At 46.8% G+C, this 14,712-nt stretch overlaps 1 protein-coding gene across 2 annotated transcripts; it reads left to right on the top strand.

Annotated features, from left to right (window-relative positions):
- Positions 1 to 18: 18 nt before the first annotated feature.
- On the top strand, positions 19 to 13,507 carry TMEM50A (transmembrane protein 50A). 2 transcript variants are annotated; one of them, XM_085847843.1, is made up of 7 exons: positions 19 to 37; positions 2,196 to 2,293; positions 2,606 to 2,718; positions 7,017 to 7,084; positions 9,796 to 9,888; positions 10,176 to 10,242; positions 12,953 to 13,507. In XM_085847843.1, exons 2-7 carry the CDS (start codon positions 2,198 to 2,200, stop codon positions 12,996 to 12,998), a joined length of 483 nt encoding a protein of 160 aa, XP_085703969.1. In that variant the 5' UTR covers positions 19 to 37; positions 2,196 to 2,197; the 3' UTR covers positions 12,999 to 13,507. The 2 variants fall into 2 exon arrangements, with proteins under 2 accessions (XP_085703969.1, XP_085703967.1); XM_085847841.1 differs by lacking the exon at positions 19 to 37 and adding an exon at positions 1,253 to 1,930.
- The last annotated feature ends 1,205 nt before the right edge of the window (positions 13,508 to 14,712 follow it).

Here is a 14,712-nt window from a genome sequence, read left to right as displayed (position 1 = left end):
TGATATGAACTGACGTTCTTCGACGTGGACAGCTCGGGTTTGTTTTCCTTCATGAATGTAATATAATTAGCGGTCAGAACGCTTGCAGTTTACTTATTACTGTGTATATATATATATATATATATACATGTTTGAAATGTTGCTTCATCGTTCCGATTAATTATCGTTCTTAAAATATCGAGATTGCAGGGTTCGATGACATCGATCGGTATTTGGCGGCCATGACGGCAAACACCAACAGAGCCACGATAAACTGCGTCAAAATTTTATTTGGAACCATCGCGATTCCTCCCCCTCACTGTTTGTGTAATTAATCCGTAACTAGTCGCTGGTTATAGTGTTTACGTTTGAAGAAGATTGTAATATTCCCCATGAAGATCCACAACCGTGAGTGAGAAGGTCATGTGAAGAGGAAGAAGACCACATCGTGAGTGAGAACGCCATGTGAAGAGGAAGAAGATCCACATCGTGAGAGAGAACGTCATGTGAGGAAGAAGAAGATCCACATCGTGAGAGAGAACGTCATGTGAAGAAGAAGAAGATCCACATCGTGAGTGAGAACGTCATGTGAAGAGAAAGAAGATCCACATCGTGAGAGAGAACGTCATGTGAAGAAGAAGAAGATCCACATCGTGAGAGAGTGAAATGAGAGCGAGAGATGAACCTTCAGAGTTTAGGCTTTATTCCATTTGATTGGAGCCGCTTCTACGGGCACACCGGGGAATACAGGTTCAGCTAGGAGTACATAAGCAGTAACGTATACATGTGCGATTAATCATTGCAGACAATCCGCGTAAGCACGGAGTTCGATATAATCTCCATTCTCACCAGTCAATGAGCACCTTCAGTTAACGAGCATCAAGTGGACAGCCGATGTCAATGGCAATGCCCCGGGGACAATCACTCGTGCCGCAGAGAGACATCCCCTTATACGCGAGACGCACAACATGTGATCCCGCGTCATGTCCCTCAATTCCCCTTAATTCACCACATTCTCCTCACCTTTAAAATGTAACTAGGGGCCCATCTTACACACCATGATTGCTTTAGCACTATAGGAGTATACATTTCAAGCAACGCGGACTAATAGATCTACAGAAGCATACATGCCAAGCAGTGATTATTTTGAGTTGTAGGAGCATGGAAATGAGCATCGATATATGATATAATGGGCATATAGGAGCATGAGCAGCGAGAATGCCGATAATCCCCTTTACAGATTGAGTTGTCGAGGGGGCCTTATTCGTCGACCTCTCCGGGAGTAAACGGCAGTTTCACTTGAGGGAGACTCCCGATCCTCTTGGTGAGCCTCGACTTGTGCCGGGGATGACTCCTCGATCGCTCTCGGGTGGAACGCGGCAGCCCCGTCGCCCGGTGGAGTTCCTGGGGGGGAAATGTCAGAAGGAGGAGTGCCAGGAGGTGGTGTACCGGCGGGAGGAGTACCTGAGGGAGCCAGATGGCTTCAAGAAGTTCAAGCCAGAAGAGAAAGAAGATCCACAACCGTGAGTGAGAACGCCATGTGAAGAGGAAGAAGATCCACAACCGTGAGTGAGAACGTCATGTGAAGAGGAAGAAGATCCACATCGTGAGTGAGAACGCCATGTGAAGAGGAAGAAGATCCACATCGTGAGTGAGAACGCCATGTGAAGAGGAAGAAGATCCACATCTTGACAGAGAACGTCATGTGAAGAAGAAGATCCATTTGCAGCAAGGAAGTGTTTGTTGTCCGAAACTGTTTCTGTTTTAAGTGTTTTCTCGTGAGTTTTAATGAACGAACTTGAGGTGTAAAAAAATCGGAAACGCTGTTTGATTCACGCAGGGGCGAATAAACACGAACCGTGACCGAATTGGATCGGTACCTAAAGAGATTGTAATAAAGAAGAGGAAGAGGAGCGGGTGAAAGATTGTTTACCTCGTTCTTCGCGTGAACGTAAGCTTTCGAGTGTGTGTGTGTGTGTGTGTGTGTGTGTGTGTGTGTGTGTGTGTGTGTGTGTGTGTGTGTGTGTGTGTGTGTGTGTGTGTGTGTGTGTGTGTGTGTGTGTGTGTGTGTGTGTGTGTGTGTGTGTGTGTGTGTGTGGTGTGCGCGCTTGCGCGGGCTGTTCGGGTGGAACTCGAAGCAGGCCCTGGTGTGCCAGTGGTACTTGGTTGACGCGAAACACAGTGGACCGAGGTCCGAGCTGTGCTTTGTTTTATAGAAATGGCGGGCTTACTGGATGGACTACGGATACCGGACTGCGGCCTGGACTGGGCTGAGAAACGCAACAGCATCGCGTCTGTGTCGGCTGGCTTGTTGGTAACCAAGACGACGGCCTCCGTCTGTCCTTGGAGCTTACACAATCGGTATCTGTGGTAACAACGAGCCTGTTCACTGTCCCTCTCCCTTTAACCAAAACTACTACCCCTCCCCCATCCCCCTCCCCCATCCCCCTCCCCCATCCCCCTCCCCCATCCCCCTCCCCCATCCCCCTCCCCTCCCCTTCCCCTCCTCCATCCCCCTCCCCTCCCCTCCCCTCCCCTCCCCTCCCTCTTCCCTTCCTCCCCCTCCCCTCCTTCCCCCTCCTTCCCCCTCCTTCCTCCTTCCCCTCCTTCCCCCTCCCTACCCTAGTTCTTCTCGGGGTGGTGGGTCATCATCGACACAGCGGTGATGTATCCTGACCCTAACAAATTCGCTCATGCTTACCACACCTGTGGAGTTCTCTCGACAGTGGCCTTCCTCATGTAAGTGTCATTATTTACGTGCAAAGTTTTCCAAATCGAGCGACTGTTTCAGTGTGAACAAGGCTTACACAAGTCAGGTGATGAATGATGAAATGGACAGCCAATCAGGAGGCCACTTTTGAAAGTACGGTGTAAACGCAATGCATTGTTGGACTTGGCACCAGATCTAATGATTCCCCAGGCAAGGTGCGTCTTCGGTGCCCCCTAACCATTTCTTCAACTTTTGAATACCTGGTGAGGGGCGGCGTGTGTGCAGACAGTGGTGATGGGGCAGCGTGTGTGCGGACAGTGGTGAGGGGGCAGCGTGTGTGCGGACAGTGGTGAGGGGGCAGCGTGTGTGCGGACAGTGGTGAGGGGGCAGCGTGTGTGCGGACAGTGGTGAGGGGCGGCGTGTGTGTGGGCAGTGGTGAGGGGTGGCATGTGTGCGGACGGTGGTGAGGGGTGGCATGTGTGCGGACGGTGGTGAGGGGTGGCATGTGTGCGGACGGTGGTGAGGGTGCGGCATGTGTGCGGGCAGTGGTGAGGGTGTGGCGTGTGTGCGGGTAGTGGTGAGGGTGTGGCGTGTGTGCGGGTAGTGGTGAGGGTGTGGCGTGTGTGCGGGTAGTGGTGAGGGTGTGGCGTGTGTGCGGGTAGTGGTGAGGGTGCGGTGGGTGCGGGCAGTGGTGAGGGTGCGGGTAGTGGTGAGGGTGCGGCGTGTGTGCGGGTAGTGGTGAGGGTGTGGCGTGTGTGCGGGCAGTGGTGAGGGTGCGGCGTGTGCGGGCAGTGGTGAGGGTGCGGGTAGTGATGAGGGTGCGGCGTGTGTGCGGGTAGTGGTGAGGGTGTGGCGTGTGCGCAGGCAGTCTTCCGTTGTGTATGGCGATCCATATTTTTGTAACGACCCATTACGGAGGTTTCCGTATTTTCGTCAGAAAAGCATGCCCTGATCTCCGGTAGTTGAGGTGCTTTTCCAATATTCCGATTCGTTTGTTCACCAATTTCATCCGGATGGGGCGCAATGCTAACCAGTCACAACCACGATGATGTGAATTACTCCCATGGTGATTTTTCACGAGGTATTTTTGAATAAGTTATCCAGGTACAAAAGCTTGCAAATGTGTTACCGTGACGTGTGACTCCTCTTCCCTTCTCTCATACCTGCCTGTCTATGTTGGTAAATACAGAAATAGCGTCCATTGTTGGATTTTCTTATCGCCTTTCATCCTTGAATGAACTTCACAGAAAGTGCCGCCTTTACATTGCATGAAGTCAAAACTCGATTCTGCTGCACACAGATACAAAACCTGATAATATCTGTTGGTCGCGGTGAAGATTGTGACTGCATCCAACAAGACCAATAAATCGTAACAAGGAACTTTGACGCAGGAGGCCATTTGGCCCATCATGCCGGTGCTGCACCACCATTAAATATATCCATCAGGCTCCCGACTCAGTTTCACTGTGGGGAGGAGAGGGGATGACAAAAGTGTTGCAGGCACAGGGACTAGTGTTATAAATGCAAATGCAATCAATATTTTAAAACCCCTTTGGTTATTACGACTCGCAACTTTCCCTTGTACACATGGGATGATGTGTGTTTGCTGACCCCTGAAAACATAAGGGAGAAGTGAATGCTCGGGTTTTTCACCACAAGTGAGGGTGGGTGATTCCTGTAAACCGCTCCGGTACGTGACGCATGACTCGTCTTCCCCTTTATCAAACAATTATATTAAAAGTCTTGGAAAGGTATTTGGTATTCAGTATTCACCTCTTTTGTGATAACAAAATGCCGTATTAACTGAAAATGATCTTCCCAGCAATCGAGGCGATAGAGGGGTTCAGGTGAAATACAAAAATTATTCCCCAAATATCACTTTAATTTCCCTCCGGGTTTTTTGTGACAATTTGGATAGGATCACCTCCAAAATGCATGTTTTGACTTTCATTTTTTCCAAGATTTCTTGGGGGCAGACCCCCTAATAAGGAGTCATTTTGCTCATTTCTTTCCCTTTCTCAAAAGTTCTGCAGTGTCACCCATGCAGTGGTGAGGGTGCAGCTCTGGAGATTGGTAGGAATGAGGTCTGGGAGATAGTTTTTGTGGGTGATGTGACTATTAAATATGTTGATTCTTCATTCTGCAGGAAGAATCGTAGACATGGAGTCGTCCTTCGTGAGCAGCACAAGGCCTGCATCATTGGATGAAGGCGTGGCTTTGCCGCCGAGGCGCCCCCGTTAACAGTACACTGGTACTCCTTTCGCTGACCTCGGAAGAATGACAAACTGAGTCAACCCCACCTGGTGTGAATTCAACGGTCTGACAGGCGCTCCAACTCAGGACCCCAAGATCCCAAGCCAACCACCCAAACCGCGAAGCCAACACCAGACTTGCATAGAGTTCTGTGCAGTTTTGAAGGAGCAGGAGTTACGGACATTGAAGGAAGGTGAAATGACCATATCATGTCACGGCAGGAAGATGTTGGTTGTGGTACACCTCAGAGCAAATGATTTAGGGAACGTTTACTCGGAGGATTTGAAAAATACATGCAGGTTATTGGGTAAATGGCTGAAAGGAAAGGGTTGTGAGGTCATGTTTTCTGAGATCTGGGAAGATAATGAAGGGTTCACACAAAATAAGTGAGAAAAATTATTCAGCAGAGTGGATGGTGATAGGACCAGGAAATAGCCTGAAAGTAAATAGGAGGAGAGTTAAGACTGTAGCAAGGCAGGGGTCTTTTACTCAGAGAGTAGTTAATGTATGGAATGGTCTCCCTGGAAAGGTAGTGGCAGCAGAAACAGTCGATAAGTTTAAATTGGAATTGGATAGGTAGCTTGGAGATGGAGGGATATGGGGATGTTGACAGGAATGGTAGGTACCTTGTTGGCTTGAGCAACAAAAATGATTACCCGGTTAGAATGAATTCCCTCCATCGGAACCGGGAATCGAACCCCAAATTATACAGAGCCAATTATACTCGCCTGTAATGGTTCCAAGTTTCCAGAGTCGATTCCTACTACGACTTATCTCGCTCCTTCCATCGAGAATCCGTTTGATTGATTCAGCAAATTATATCAAAAGCTTAGCTTCGGTCACTTTTTTTTTTTTTTTTTACAAAACAGACAAAGGCACTCCGTTTTTCTACTTTTCAAGTTGTGAAGAAAATGAACAGACCTACTCACAAACTGCGTGCATGTGTGTCGGACTTCTCCTTCCGGGGTCCGACAGAAAGCATTCGCTTATTACATCTGTTTCGAGTATTGTGAAATTCCAAAATAATCATTTTTATTGACAGAAAATAAACTTTTACTTCCTGAGTTTGAGGAGTGGTCGTCTGTTGCCTTGTACACCGCCCGGCTAAACCGGGCGGGGCAGTGTACGGTGTACAAGGTAAACTCAAATTTTAAGAATCACCCAAGCCTAGGGTATGCCTAGGGTACCTTGGGTATGGATTGGTTATTGTATCCCTCTCTCCCTCCCAATTTGTTTTTTAATTTCCTTTATAATACCCTAGTAATGTCCCTGAACTTGCCACACTTTTCTCATCCCTTTCCTCTACCCCACACTCCCAATGAAATTAAGTCGTTAGCTTGACGGGTTTATTTAATCTGGTGTTGGTGTCGTGCTGGCATGATGAGCCGAATGGCCTCCTGCGTCACATTTCCTTGTTATAGTTTCGTGGCAGGCACATTCCAAACATGGCAGCCGGTGGCCCTTCGAGCCTGGCACCCCAAGAGGTTCCCTGGATCGCCTGCCTCTTAAATCTGGCCCTGCTTGGAGTTGTAAAGATCCTTATTTATTTATTTTTGAAATTAAGTCATCCACACGTATGGGTACAGCTGCTCCCCTTAGGCAAGGTTCAGGTCCGATGTTTCGACCACTCAGTGTTGGGGGACATCACGTGACTGCAAGTGTCACAACACGCAAGGTGATCATGAAAAGATGATGGGACTCACCATCTGCTTGTCTCATGCACATGATCCCCCACTGCCACACCTCCCCATGGCAAGGTACTTGACCCCAGGCACATGATGCCTACACAATCTCAGATGAAGACCACTTGGTGGTCAAAACTCTGGACCCAAGGCCGTTTTTGAAATATTAAAACTACACTTTGCACCATTCATTGGTGGTTGAAATCAACCATCAAGACATCATTATGGTTTGCTGTGGATTGGTGGCGTTTGCCTCGGTGAGCTTGTGGTGGATATAAACTGCTGCATCTTTATGTTTTTACAGTTGTAAGAAAAGAGAGTTCATATTGTAGAACATGATTTGCCTTCATGTGACCAGAATGATGCCATAATACCTGTTGCGATCTGTGCAGGGTGAATGCGGTGTCTAATGCACAGGTGCGTGGAGAGGTTTACAGCGATGGTTGCATGGGAAGAACAGGTGAGGGAGTGTTTGAACCTGAAGAACCGTTGAATGGCGAATCACCTGCAGAGTCAAGCTGATGAAACATAGCCAAGGAGCCATTGCTGTATTCTTTACCATGGTTACACCATCAATTGATACCAAATCTAAACCGGTTTATTCCAGATTGGTGCGGTTACACTAGTTATTGTTTAATGATGTGTACCACTTTAAACAACCACCTCTGGGGTGTTACATTGAAGGGGAAGGCGGGAGATCCAAAGCTCAATTGTGGTAAGAAAAGCATGGACTGTGTGGCCGCATGGCTTAGAATCCTTAGATTACTCTTGTATCGGTGAAAAATGTCAGAGTAAGTCATATTATAAAACTTTCAAAGAGGAGGCAGGAAGTGTTAACTTCAAGACGGTATGGAGTAAGTTTGTTGTGTAAAACCTCCTGTTTTGGGGCGAGGCCTGGTGAAGATTTGGGTGCAAATCTGACACAACTGGAAAGCAAGTGCATTTCACTCCAAAAGGAAACGGCATGGTCTGTTTGTTTGGCCAGCGCACCGCAGGCCATGGTGGAGAGGTCCGCTGCGGAGCCTCAGAGAGGGGGCGTAAGACTTTTTATTGGGGCCGTCCCGTGGGGTGAGACAGCCCAGATGGCATGCCCACAGCTGCGGGCAGCCAATGACAAGGACTCTCGCAGTGCATGAAGGCCGTCCCAAAGTTTATGAGGGCCGTGACCACGTGGAGCATGTCAGTTGGAGTTGTAGACCCAGTGTTGGAGTTGCAGTTTGAATCGGACTTTTGTAGAGGCAGAATACCTCTCCTCATCACCATCCTTCAGCCCTGTGCACCACCAGCCTGCATGGGCCGTACCAGACCCAAAACCAGCTCATGCCTTGCTCAAGCCCTCGCTCGTTTCATATTGTTGTACGAGTCCTGGTATTTATGGTGCCGTAGTTGCTTACATATTATCTCCGCCACCAAAGGTGGATGGAGATTATGTTTTCACTCCAGTCTGTCTGTCTGAGCAGGATATCTTCAAAAATTGTGGATGGATTCAGATGAAACTTGATGGACAAGTTGGGTGTGTGACGAGGAAGAATTGATTCAATTATGGTGAAGATCTGGATCTGCATACGAGAATTTTAAAGTGATTCTTCACCATTGAGAGATGCGTCACAAATGATATACAGCATGATATTTTAAAAAAAGGTGTAGGTGAGTTGTGACAACGAGGTGGATGAGTTGGTTAGGTGATAAGAACAAGCCGACTCCATTTTGGTTCAGGTCCGCATCTAGAACTGCCCTATCAGTGGGATGCAAAATGTAAACTGCTCAGGTATCCATCCACTGGGACCACAATCTGTGCAGAGCGTTGGTGTTTCCGAAGCAGTCTCCTTGGCTATTGGACACAATCCTGAACGGGTCGCCACTCCGACACAGGATACCAGCATGCTGGCACTCATTTTGCTGACCTCGCAAGGTGATAGGCAGAGTCACCCCACCTGGTATTAATTCAACTGCTGAGTGAGATTTGAACTCTGGATCGTAGGATCCCAAGCCCCCCCCCCACTCTAGCCATTAAGCCAACAGGCAGGGGTATGTGGTCTACCAAGTGCCATCTTGTTTCCTCCTGTACATGAGTTTGGTTTTTTGTGTCTTATCTCCCCCATTTGTGTCCTCGTGCACCCCATCTGTCCGGGTGATGTTGTCTTGTCGATCCCCCTGTTGTATTTCATTATAATAAACCTTTTTATGAGAAGAGACGTTTTCTCATGTTTTGTCTTCTGCACATTGGGACGCCAAGTTTGACCTCCGATTAGACCTCTCCTTGGGGTTTGTAAACAGTAAAGAACAGTTGATTGAATGCAGTGTAAAGTTGGTAAGCTTGGTGCTCTTCAGGAGTATCAAACACTCCTGGTGCGACTAGTGGCGTTGGTTGGACCCGTTAACGCGACTATGTTTTTCATCATTGTACAAATTTTAACGCCCTCAAAATCGAGACGATGGTAACTCATTGCGTGATTGAAACTGGTTTTGATTGCAGCATGGCCTAGTAATTGTCATTGTGAAATGGTCTTGTTTCGTGCAGCAGGGTGGTGCAGAGGTAGCACACTTACATTGAGAGGTTTGTTCTGGGTTTGATTCCCGATCCGACTGTAAACCATCAGGGCATTGCATCACAGATTGTGCCATCCCTCAGACGTTAAGCTGATCATCCTGTCTGCTGACATTATTGCGGACGTTGTAGATCCCACAGTGTCCTTTGCGGAGCGTAGTCGAGTCATCGCCGGCACCCTGAACAAATTGCAAATTCTCAAATCGCCTTCAGTTGACCGACTGGCCTGACCAGCCAGTTTACGAAAGACTTGGGACAAAATCTTTCCCTGACCGACCCTACAGGAAGGTGGGAATAATTGTGGTTGTTGAATAATAATAATAATAATAATACCTAGTTGTCGGAAGTGGAAACTAGCAGCCACAGTCTGCACACAAAATGAATGAATGAATAAACCAAGTCCAACACTTGTGGTGTAAATGCAGTGGTGGTAGTCGTCGTCTTTTTTGTCATGTCTTGTCTTGTGAAGTATTTGTTCAAAATAGAGGGATTGTAAGTACGTGATGGTGACATCCTCTAATATAATTTATAATCTTCATTTTCTCTTACGAACTGTAATGTTTATTTTTCTGAGTGTGTATTGAAAATTGTGAACATGAATTATTTTTCTTATGACTTTCCAGGAGCGAGGATCTGGATGTTTGTGGGATTCATGATGGCATTCGGGTCCCTTATCGCATCTATGTGGATTCTCTTTGGAGCCTACGTAGTTTACAGTAAGAGCACCACTCATTCAAACTTTACTCCATGCTTTGTATACATGGCCTTTCATCTCGTACAGCCTGGGTTTATCATCACTTCCACGGTGTGCTTTCTTAGCAAGCCTACGTGCGTGCTCCTTTTGGCCTGTGGTCGTAGTAATGCCCTTTGGAGATTGTCCTCTCCCATCCTGCTGATCCACTACCCCTGTAGAGCATGCCCCTCCCCCCCTCCACTGTACATCTTCAACCCTTTCCTGCTCTTATCCGACAAATCCCATTTGTTTACTCTCATCCATTCCCAGGAAAGACAGAGACTCCTGTATATCCTGGCGTTGCCATATTCTTTCAAAATGCCTTCATCTTTTTTGCGTGAGTACTTATGCGATTGTCGAAGAGATTTCCTCATTTGTACAAAATGTAATTTGGCCCAACATCCCTGGGCGAACCCATTGCATCGTTTTTCCGTTGTCAATAATGCTACAAAAGCCGACTGCTCTCCATTTCGAACTGTAATGTCTCGGGATGAAGGGATATGTAGGGACACAATGGGGTGTCTGACCATAACATGGGAAACGGACTAATACAATCCAAAATGTACCGATATAAATTGTGTTTTCGAGGCCGAGCTGGAGGTGGGGGGGGGGATTTGATTGTTTCAAGTACCAGGTGTTGTACAGCAATTGGTAGGTCCTGATTATAATATCATGAGGCTGATGTCGCACAAGAACCTCTTAGACGTTTAAAAAAAGGTTCCATTACGATAACCCGATCAACCATTTAACAATCTATTCGGGTTAATGTTTCGGTTCCTGCGACATGTCGGTAAAGCTACACATAATTTTCTGAGTGACCCAGTCTCAGTTTGCTAATGGTGACCCAGTCTTAACTTGTAAAACAATACATATGTAGAACCTTATCACAGGTTAAAAAAAAAAAAAAAACACAACATGAAGCCTCGGTAAAAAATACAAATAGAGGGCAGAAGGTGCAAGACCAGGAAGGAGGTGGTATAAAACAGAGACCACCTGTCGGCAATGGGAATGTGATAGTCCCAAAGACTCGGCTTCAACACGGGAGGTTCCATTGATCTTGAAGGCCTTGATTTCCATGGCATCAAGCTGAGCAAGATGTGAAGCAGGGGAGCCAGCACTCCATCAAGCTGTGGATGAAAGTCTTGTAGGAGGATAGGATTTCAGGTATGACGGAGGATGCCCAGTTGGCGGCTGGCTTTGGAGGCCAACTTTGAAATATTTGTTGCCCAAGAAAGATCATGGCTGGTCGTGAGACCCATGAGTTTGAATGACTGAATTTCCTCAAGAGGATTGTTAAAGTAGATGGGAGGGTTTGCCAGATGATCCTTTTGGAGAGAGAGTGAGTGAGATTTGTTAGGATTGAAAGACATATTATAAGTGTTTGACCAGTTTGTGATTTTGTCAAGGTCTGAAGAGAGGGATGAGGCTACAGCCTGCCTGTCTGAAGGACGTCATGGCAGATGGTGGAGTCATCGGCAAATAGATAAAGAGGATTTTCCAGAGTCAGAGAGATCATTGATGAAAATCAGGAATATGACTGGGCCAAGAACACTGCCTTGGGAAACTCCAGTCCTGACAGGGAGAGGAGATGAAAGGATTCCGTTGAGAGCCACACATTAGCTACGAGAGTAGAGGAAGTCGGTAAACCATGTGTGGCGTTGGCCTTGGATGCCATAGGCAGAGAGTTGGAGAGCATGGTGGGATTCCAGACTGTATTGAAAGCTTGACATATGTCTCGAGAGAAGGCCCTGATCTCATGTCTGACATTGAGGGCCTCCATCCATTGATGGGAGAGTAAACGCAGCATGTTCGAGGTGGAGTGATTTGGACTGAATCAGAATTGGTGATCTTAAATGAGGTCGTTGGATTAAAAGGAAGGATTTCATGTCAACTGTGATGATGTATGATTGTCACAAGCATATCAGATGAACCAATTGGAGCAGAGGAAGAGCAGAAGACATTTTTTAGGGAATTTTGTCATCGCAAAGTCCAGAAGGGAGGAGCTGGGTCAGAAAGTTCACTGATTAAGTCAATCCCATGGAGTCACAGAAGTCCTTTGCTGAAGTGCCTTGGCTGCTGAGAGGGTTACCAAGACCCAGCCAAGTTGCATGGTGACAATTTAAATTGTCACATATGAGAAGGAGAGAGTTTGGATGAGTAGTTGTAAGTTTGTCCATGTTGTCTGAGAGAGATGTAGATGGAAGACTGTACAACACACAGACAAACAGGAGGTGGGAGCAGAGGGGAATTCACAGTCAGAGGTACTCCTGGTGTTTGGGAGGTGTAAGATTAGTACACGGACAGCGAGAAATTGTGTTATTTATGTAAAGAGCAACTCTGCCGTCAGGGCGGGGTTCGCGCCTATCAAATCGAAGGAGACTACAGCCAGGGAGAAACACAAAGAAGTCAAGGATGTCCAATGGGAGTAAGGCTTCTGTTAAACGGATGATGCTCGGGCTGTCAGCAGCAGCCTGGATTTAAAGACCTGTTTGGTTGGAGCGGAGGCCTGGGATGTTTGAGGTCCACACAGTGAGGAACATGGAAGGAGGAGTTGGGAGGGTGAAGGACTTGGAGGATGAGGGATGGGGAGAAGGAGGCTGGGAAGGTGTGGTATGGAGGGAAAGATGGGAAGAGGGGGAAAGACCAGGAGCAGTTGTAGATTTGACCTACACTGAGCAACCCCAAACTGAAAGTTGGCAACTTTGAGTTTTCTGGAGCAGTTGTTGATTGGGTGGATAAGGGAAGTGTAGTTGATGTATATCGAGACTTTCTGAAGTTGTTTGATGAGGTATCACATTGGAGGTTGTTCGCCAAACTGAGGGCTTGTGAAGCGGCTGGTCGGATAACTAACTGGATTAGTGATAGGAAGCAAGAGTCACTGTGAGTGGGAAGATGTAAGTACTGGGACCATTATTGTTAATAATTTACATCAATGATTTGGATGGTGGGCTTAATTGCTTTCCTGTAAAGCCACCTTTGATAAATTGCTTATGAAGCATTCTGGTTGTCAAAGTGAAATGGGCTGTCCTCCTCCCTTCCCTCTACAGTGGCCTGGTCTTCAAATTCGGCCGAAGCGAGGAGCTCTGGGAGTAGTAAAGACGCTTCTGCGGGTCCACAGGACAAATTGATCATGTCCTGGCTCGAAGAACTGCTGTTATGTGGAGTAGTTATTGTATTTAGATGCATGATCACGAATTACCTGTAAACTATATCGAGCACTCTGATACCCTACTTTGTTTGACTAGTTCTTCAAAGTGATTGCTATTATGTGTTACGTGTGAGTTGTAGACGAAAGTTACAAACGTGAGATGCAACTCGGGATGACATTTTTGGAATGTTGGTGGTTTATTGTAAATGAGTTGATTTGGGGATCGTTAGTTCCTTTTTGTCTTGGCGAGGAGAGCGACTCAAAATGTTTAATCCCAAGATGGTTGTAACGCTACACTTAATGCTGATTGTAAATACAGTGTATTGTCGATTTGTATGGTAAACATGACGTGTGAATCACGTAGATCAGAAATTTGTTCGTTGGAACCTTGGCTGCTTGTTTCGAGGTTTTAAAAATGAAAACGTCACATAAACCTGTACATTTATCACAGCAACTTTGTGTTCGTGTTTGACCTTTTACTCTTGATTTGCTGCTTTTATGAACCTCGCGTGAAGGGACGGGGGGGGGGGGGGGTTGTTGTGAGCTGTCTTTGCGTGCGGGTCCGCACGCAGATAAACCTGAACATCGATCGTTCGTTGCCAAATCTAAAGTAATCAATATATTCCGATGACCTTAAAGTCTCACCACAAGTAAAGAATCTGCGATGACAGCTCCTCTCAGACCAGGCGCTCGACTCGCTTGCACGGACTGCATTCGTCACAGTTCGATAAAGTAACAATTTTGTCTAATTTAAACACAGGTTGATTTTATACATTGAATCTGGATTACGCGCGAGGTTTCCACACCCTTTCGTGTGTGTGTTTGCGTGTGTGTTTGTCCGTGCTGCCTGTACCCTGAGCTATGCTGCAAGGCCTGCAGCATTGGCCAGCATGCCCAGCCGGCATTACACGCAGTTTCACAGTTGTCTAATGTAACTGGAACATTTTCATGTTTAATATAACCACATGTCGATTTTATATCCTGAATGTAAATTACGTCAAAGTTAACCGTGCTCATTGCTGGGCCTGCTCTAATCTATATTATTAATTATAGGGTAATTACAAACAAGCAAACCATCACATGAACACAGTTTTGCACAACAATGAAATGGGGTAATAAAATTGTTTGGATCTATAACGGGGTAACACCCAGTGACTTATGTAAGTGACCTAGTGACACCGAGACGTGCATCCTCGTGAAGAATTGTTAAATACTCGTTTTACTTGTTTGTTGTGCCCCCTTCATTTTACAAGCAGGGTGTTGCAGTGTTTGTTCCCATGCACCATTCAACCCGGTTTGAAACCCCAGGTTCCAGCTGATCCGGTTTCACCCACAACCTACCTGAGTTGAGTGCAAAGTTCCCATTTCCCAGCAAGCCTTGCAGCACAATGGAAAGCGTGGATGCCCATTGCTTTGCTTTGACAATCGCAACATTTGCTGATAGTTTTTCGATTATTTCTCCAAAATAAGCTCAGAGTGGGTCCGTACGTACGTACGTTCACATTCGACGAAAACAACATTTCGCAAACTACTTGACTAACATGGATCAAATTTGCTACGATGCATCAGGATAGCAAGGTCTCATGGGGTTGTGCTCCCCGTGCAGATGCACCCTTGTAAAGGGGGAGGGAGGCGTGTTGCCCCAAATATTGGTATTTT

The sequence above is a fragment of the Eptatretus burgeri genome, chromosome 11, assembly GCF_056783735.1.
Source record: "Eptatretus burgeri isolate ZD-2024b chromosome 11, Ebu_testis_v1, whole genome shotgun sequence".
In the NCBI taxonomy this organism is placed as follows: Eukaryota; Metazoa; Chordata; class Myxini; order Myxiniformes; family Myxinidae; genus Eptatretus; species Eptatretus burgeri.
This window is presented reverse-complemented; position numbering and strand designations above follow the sequence as displayed.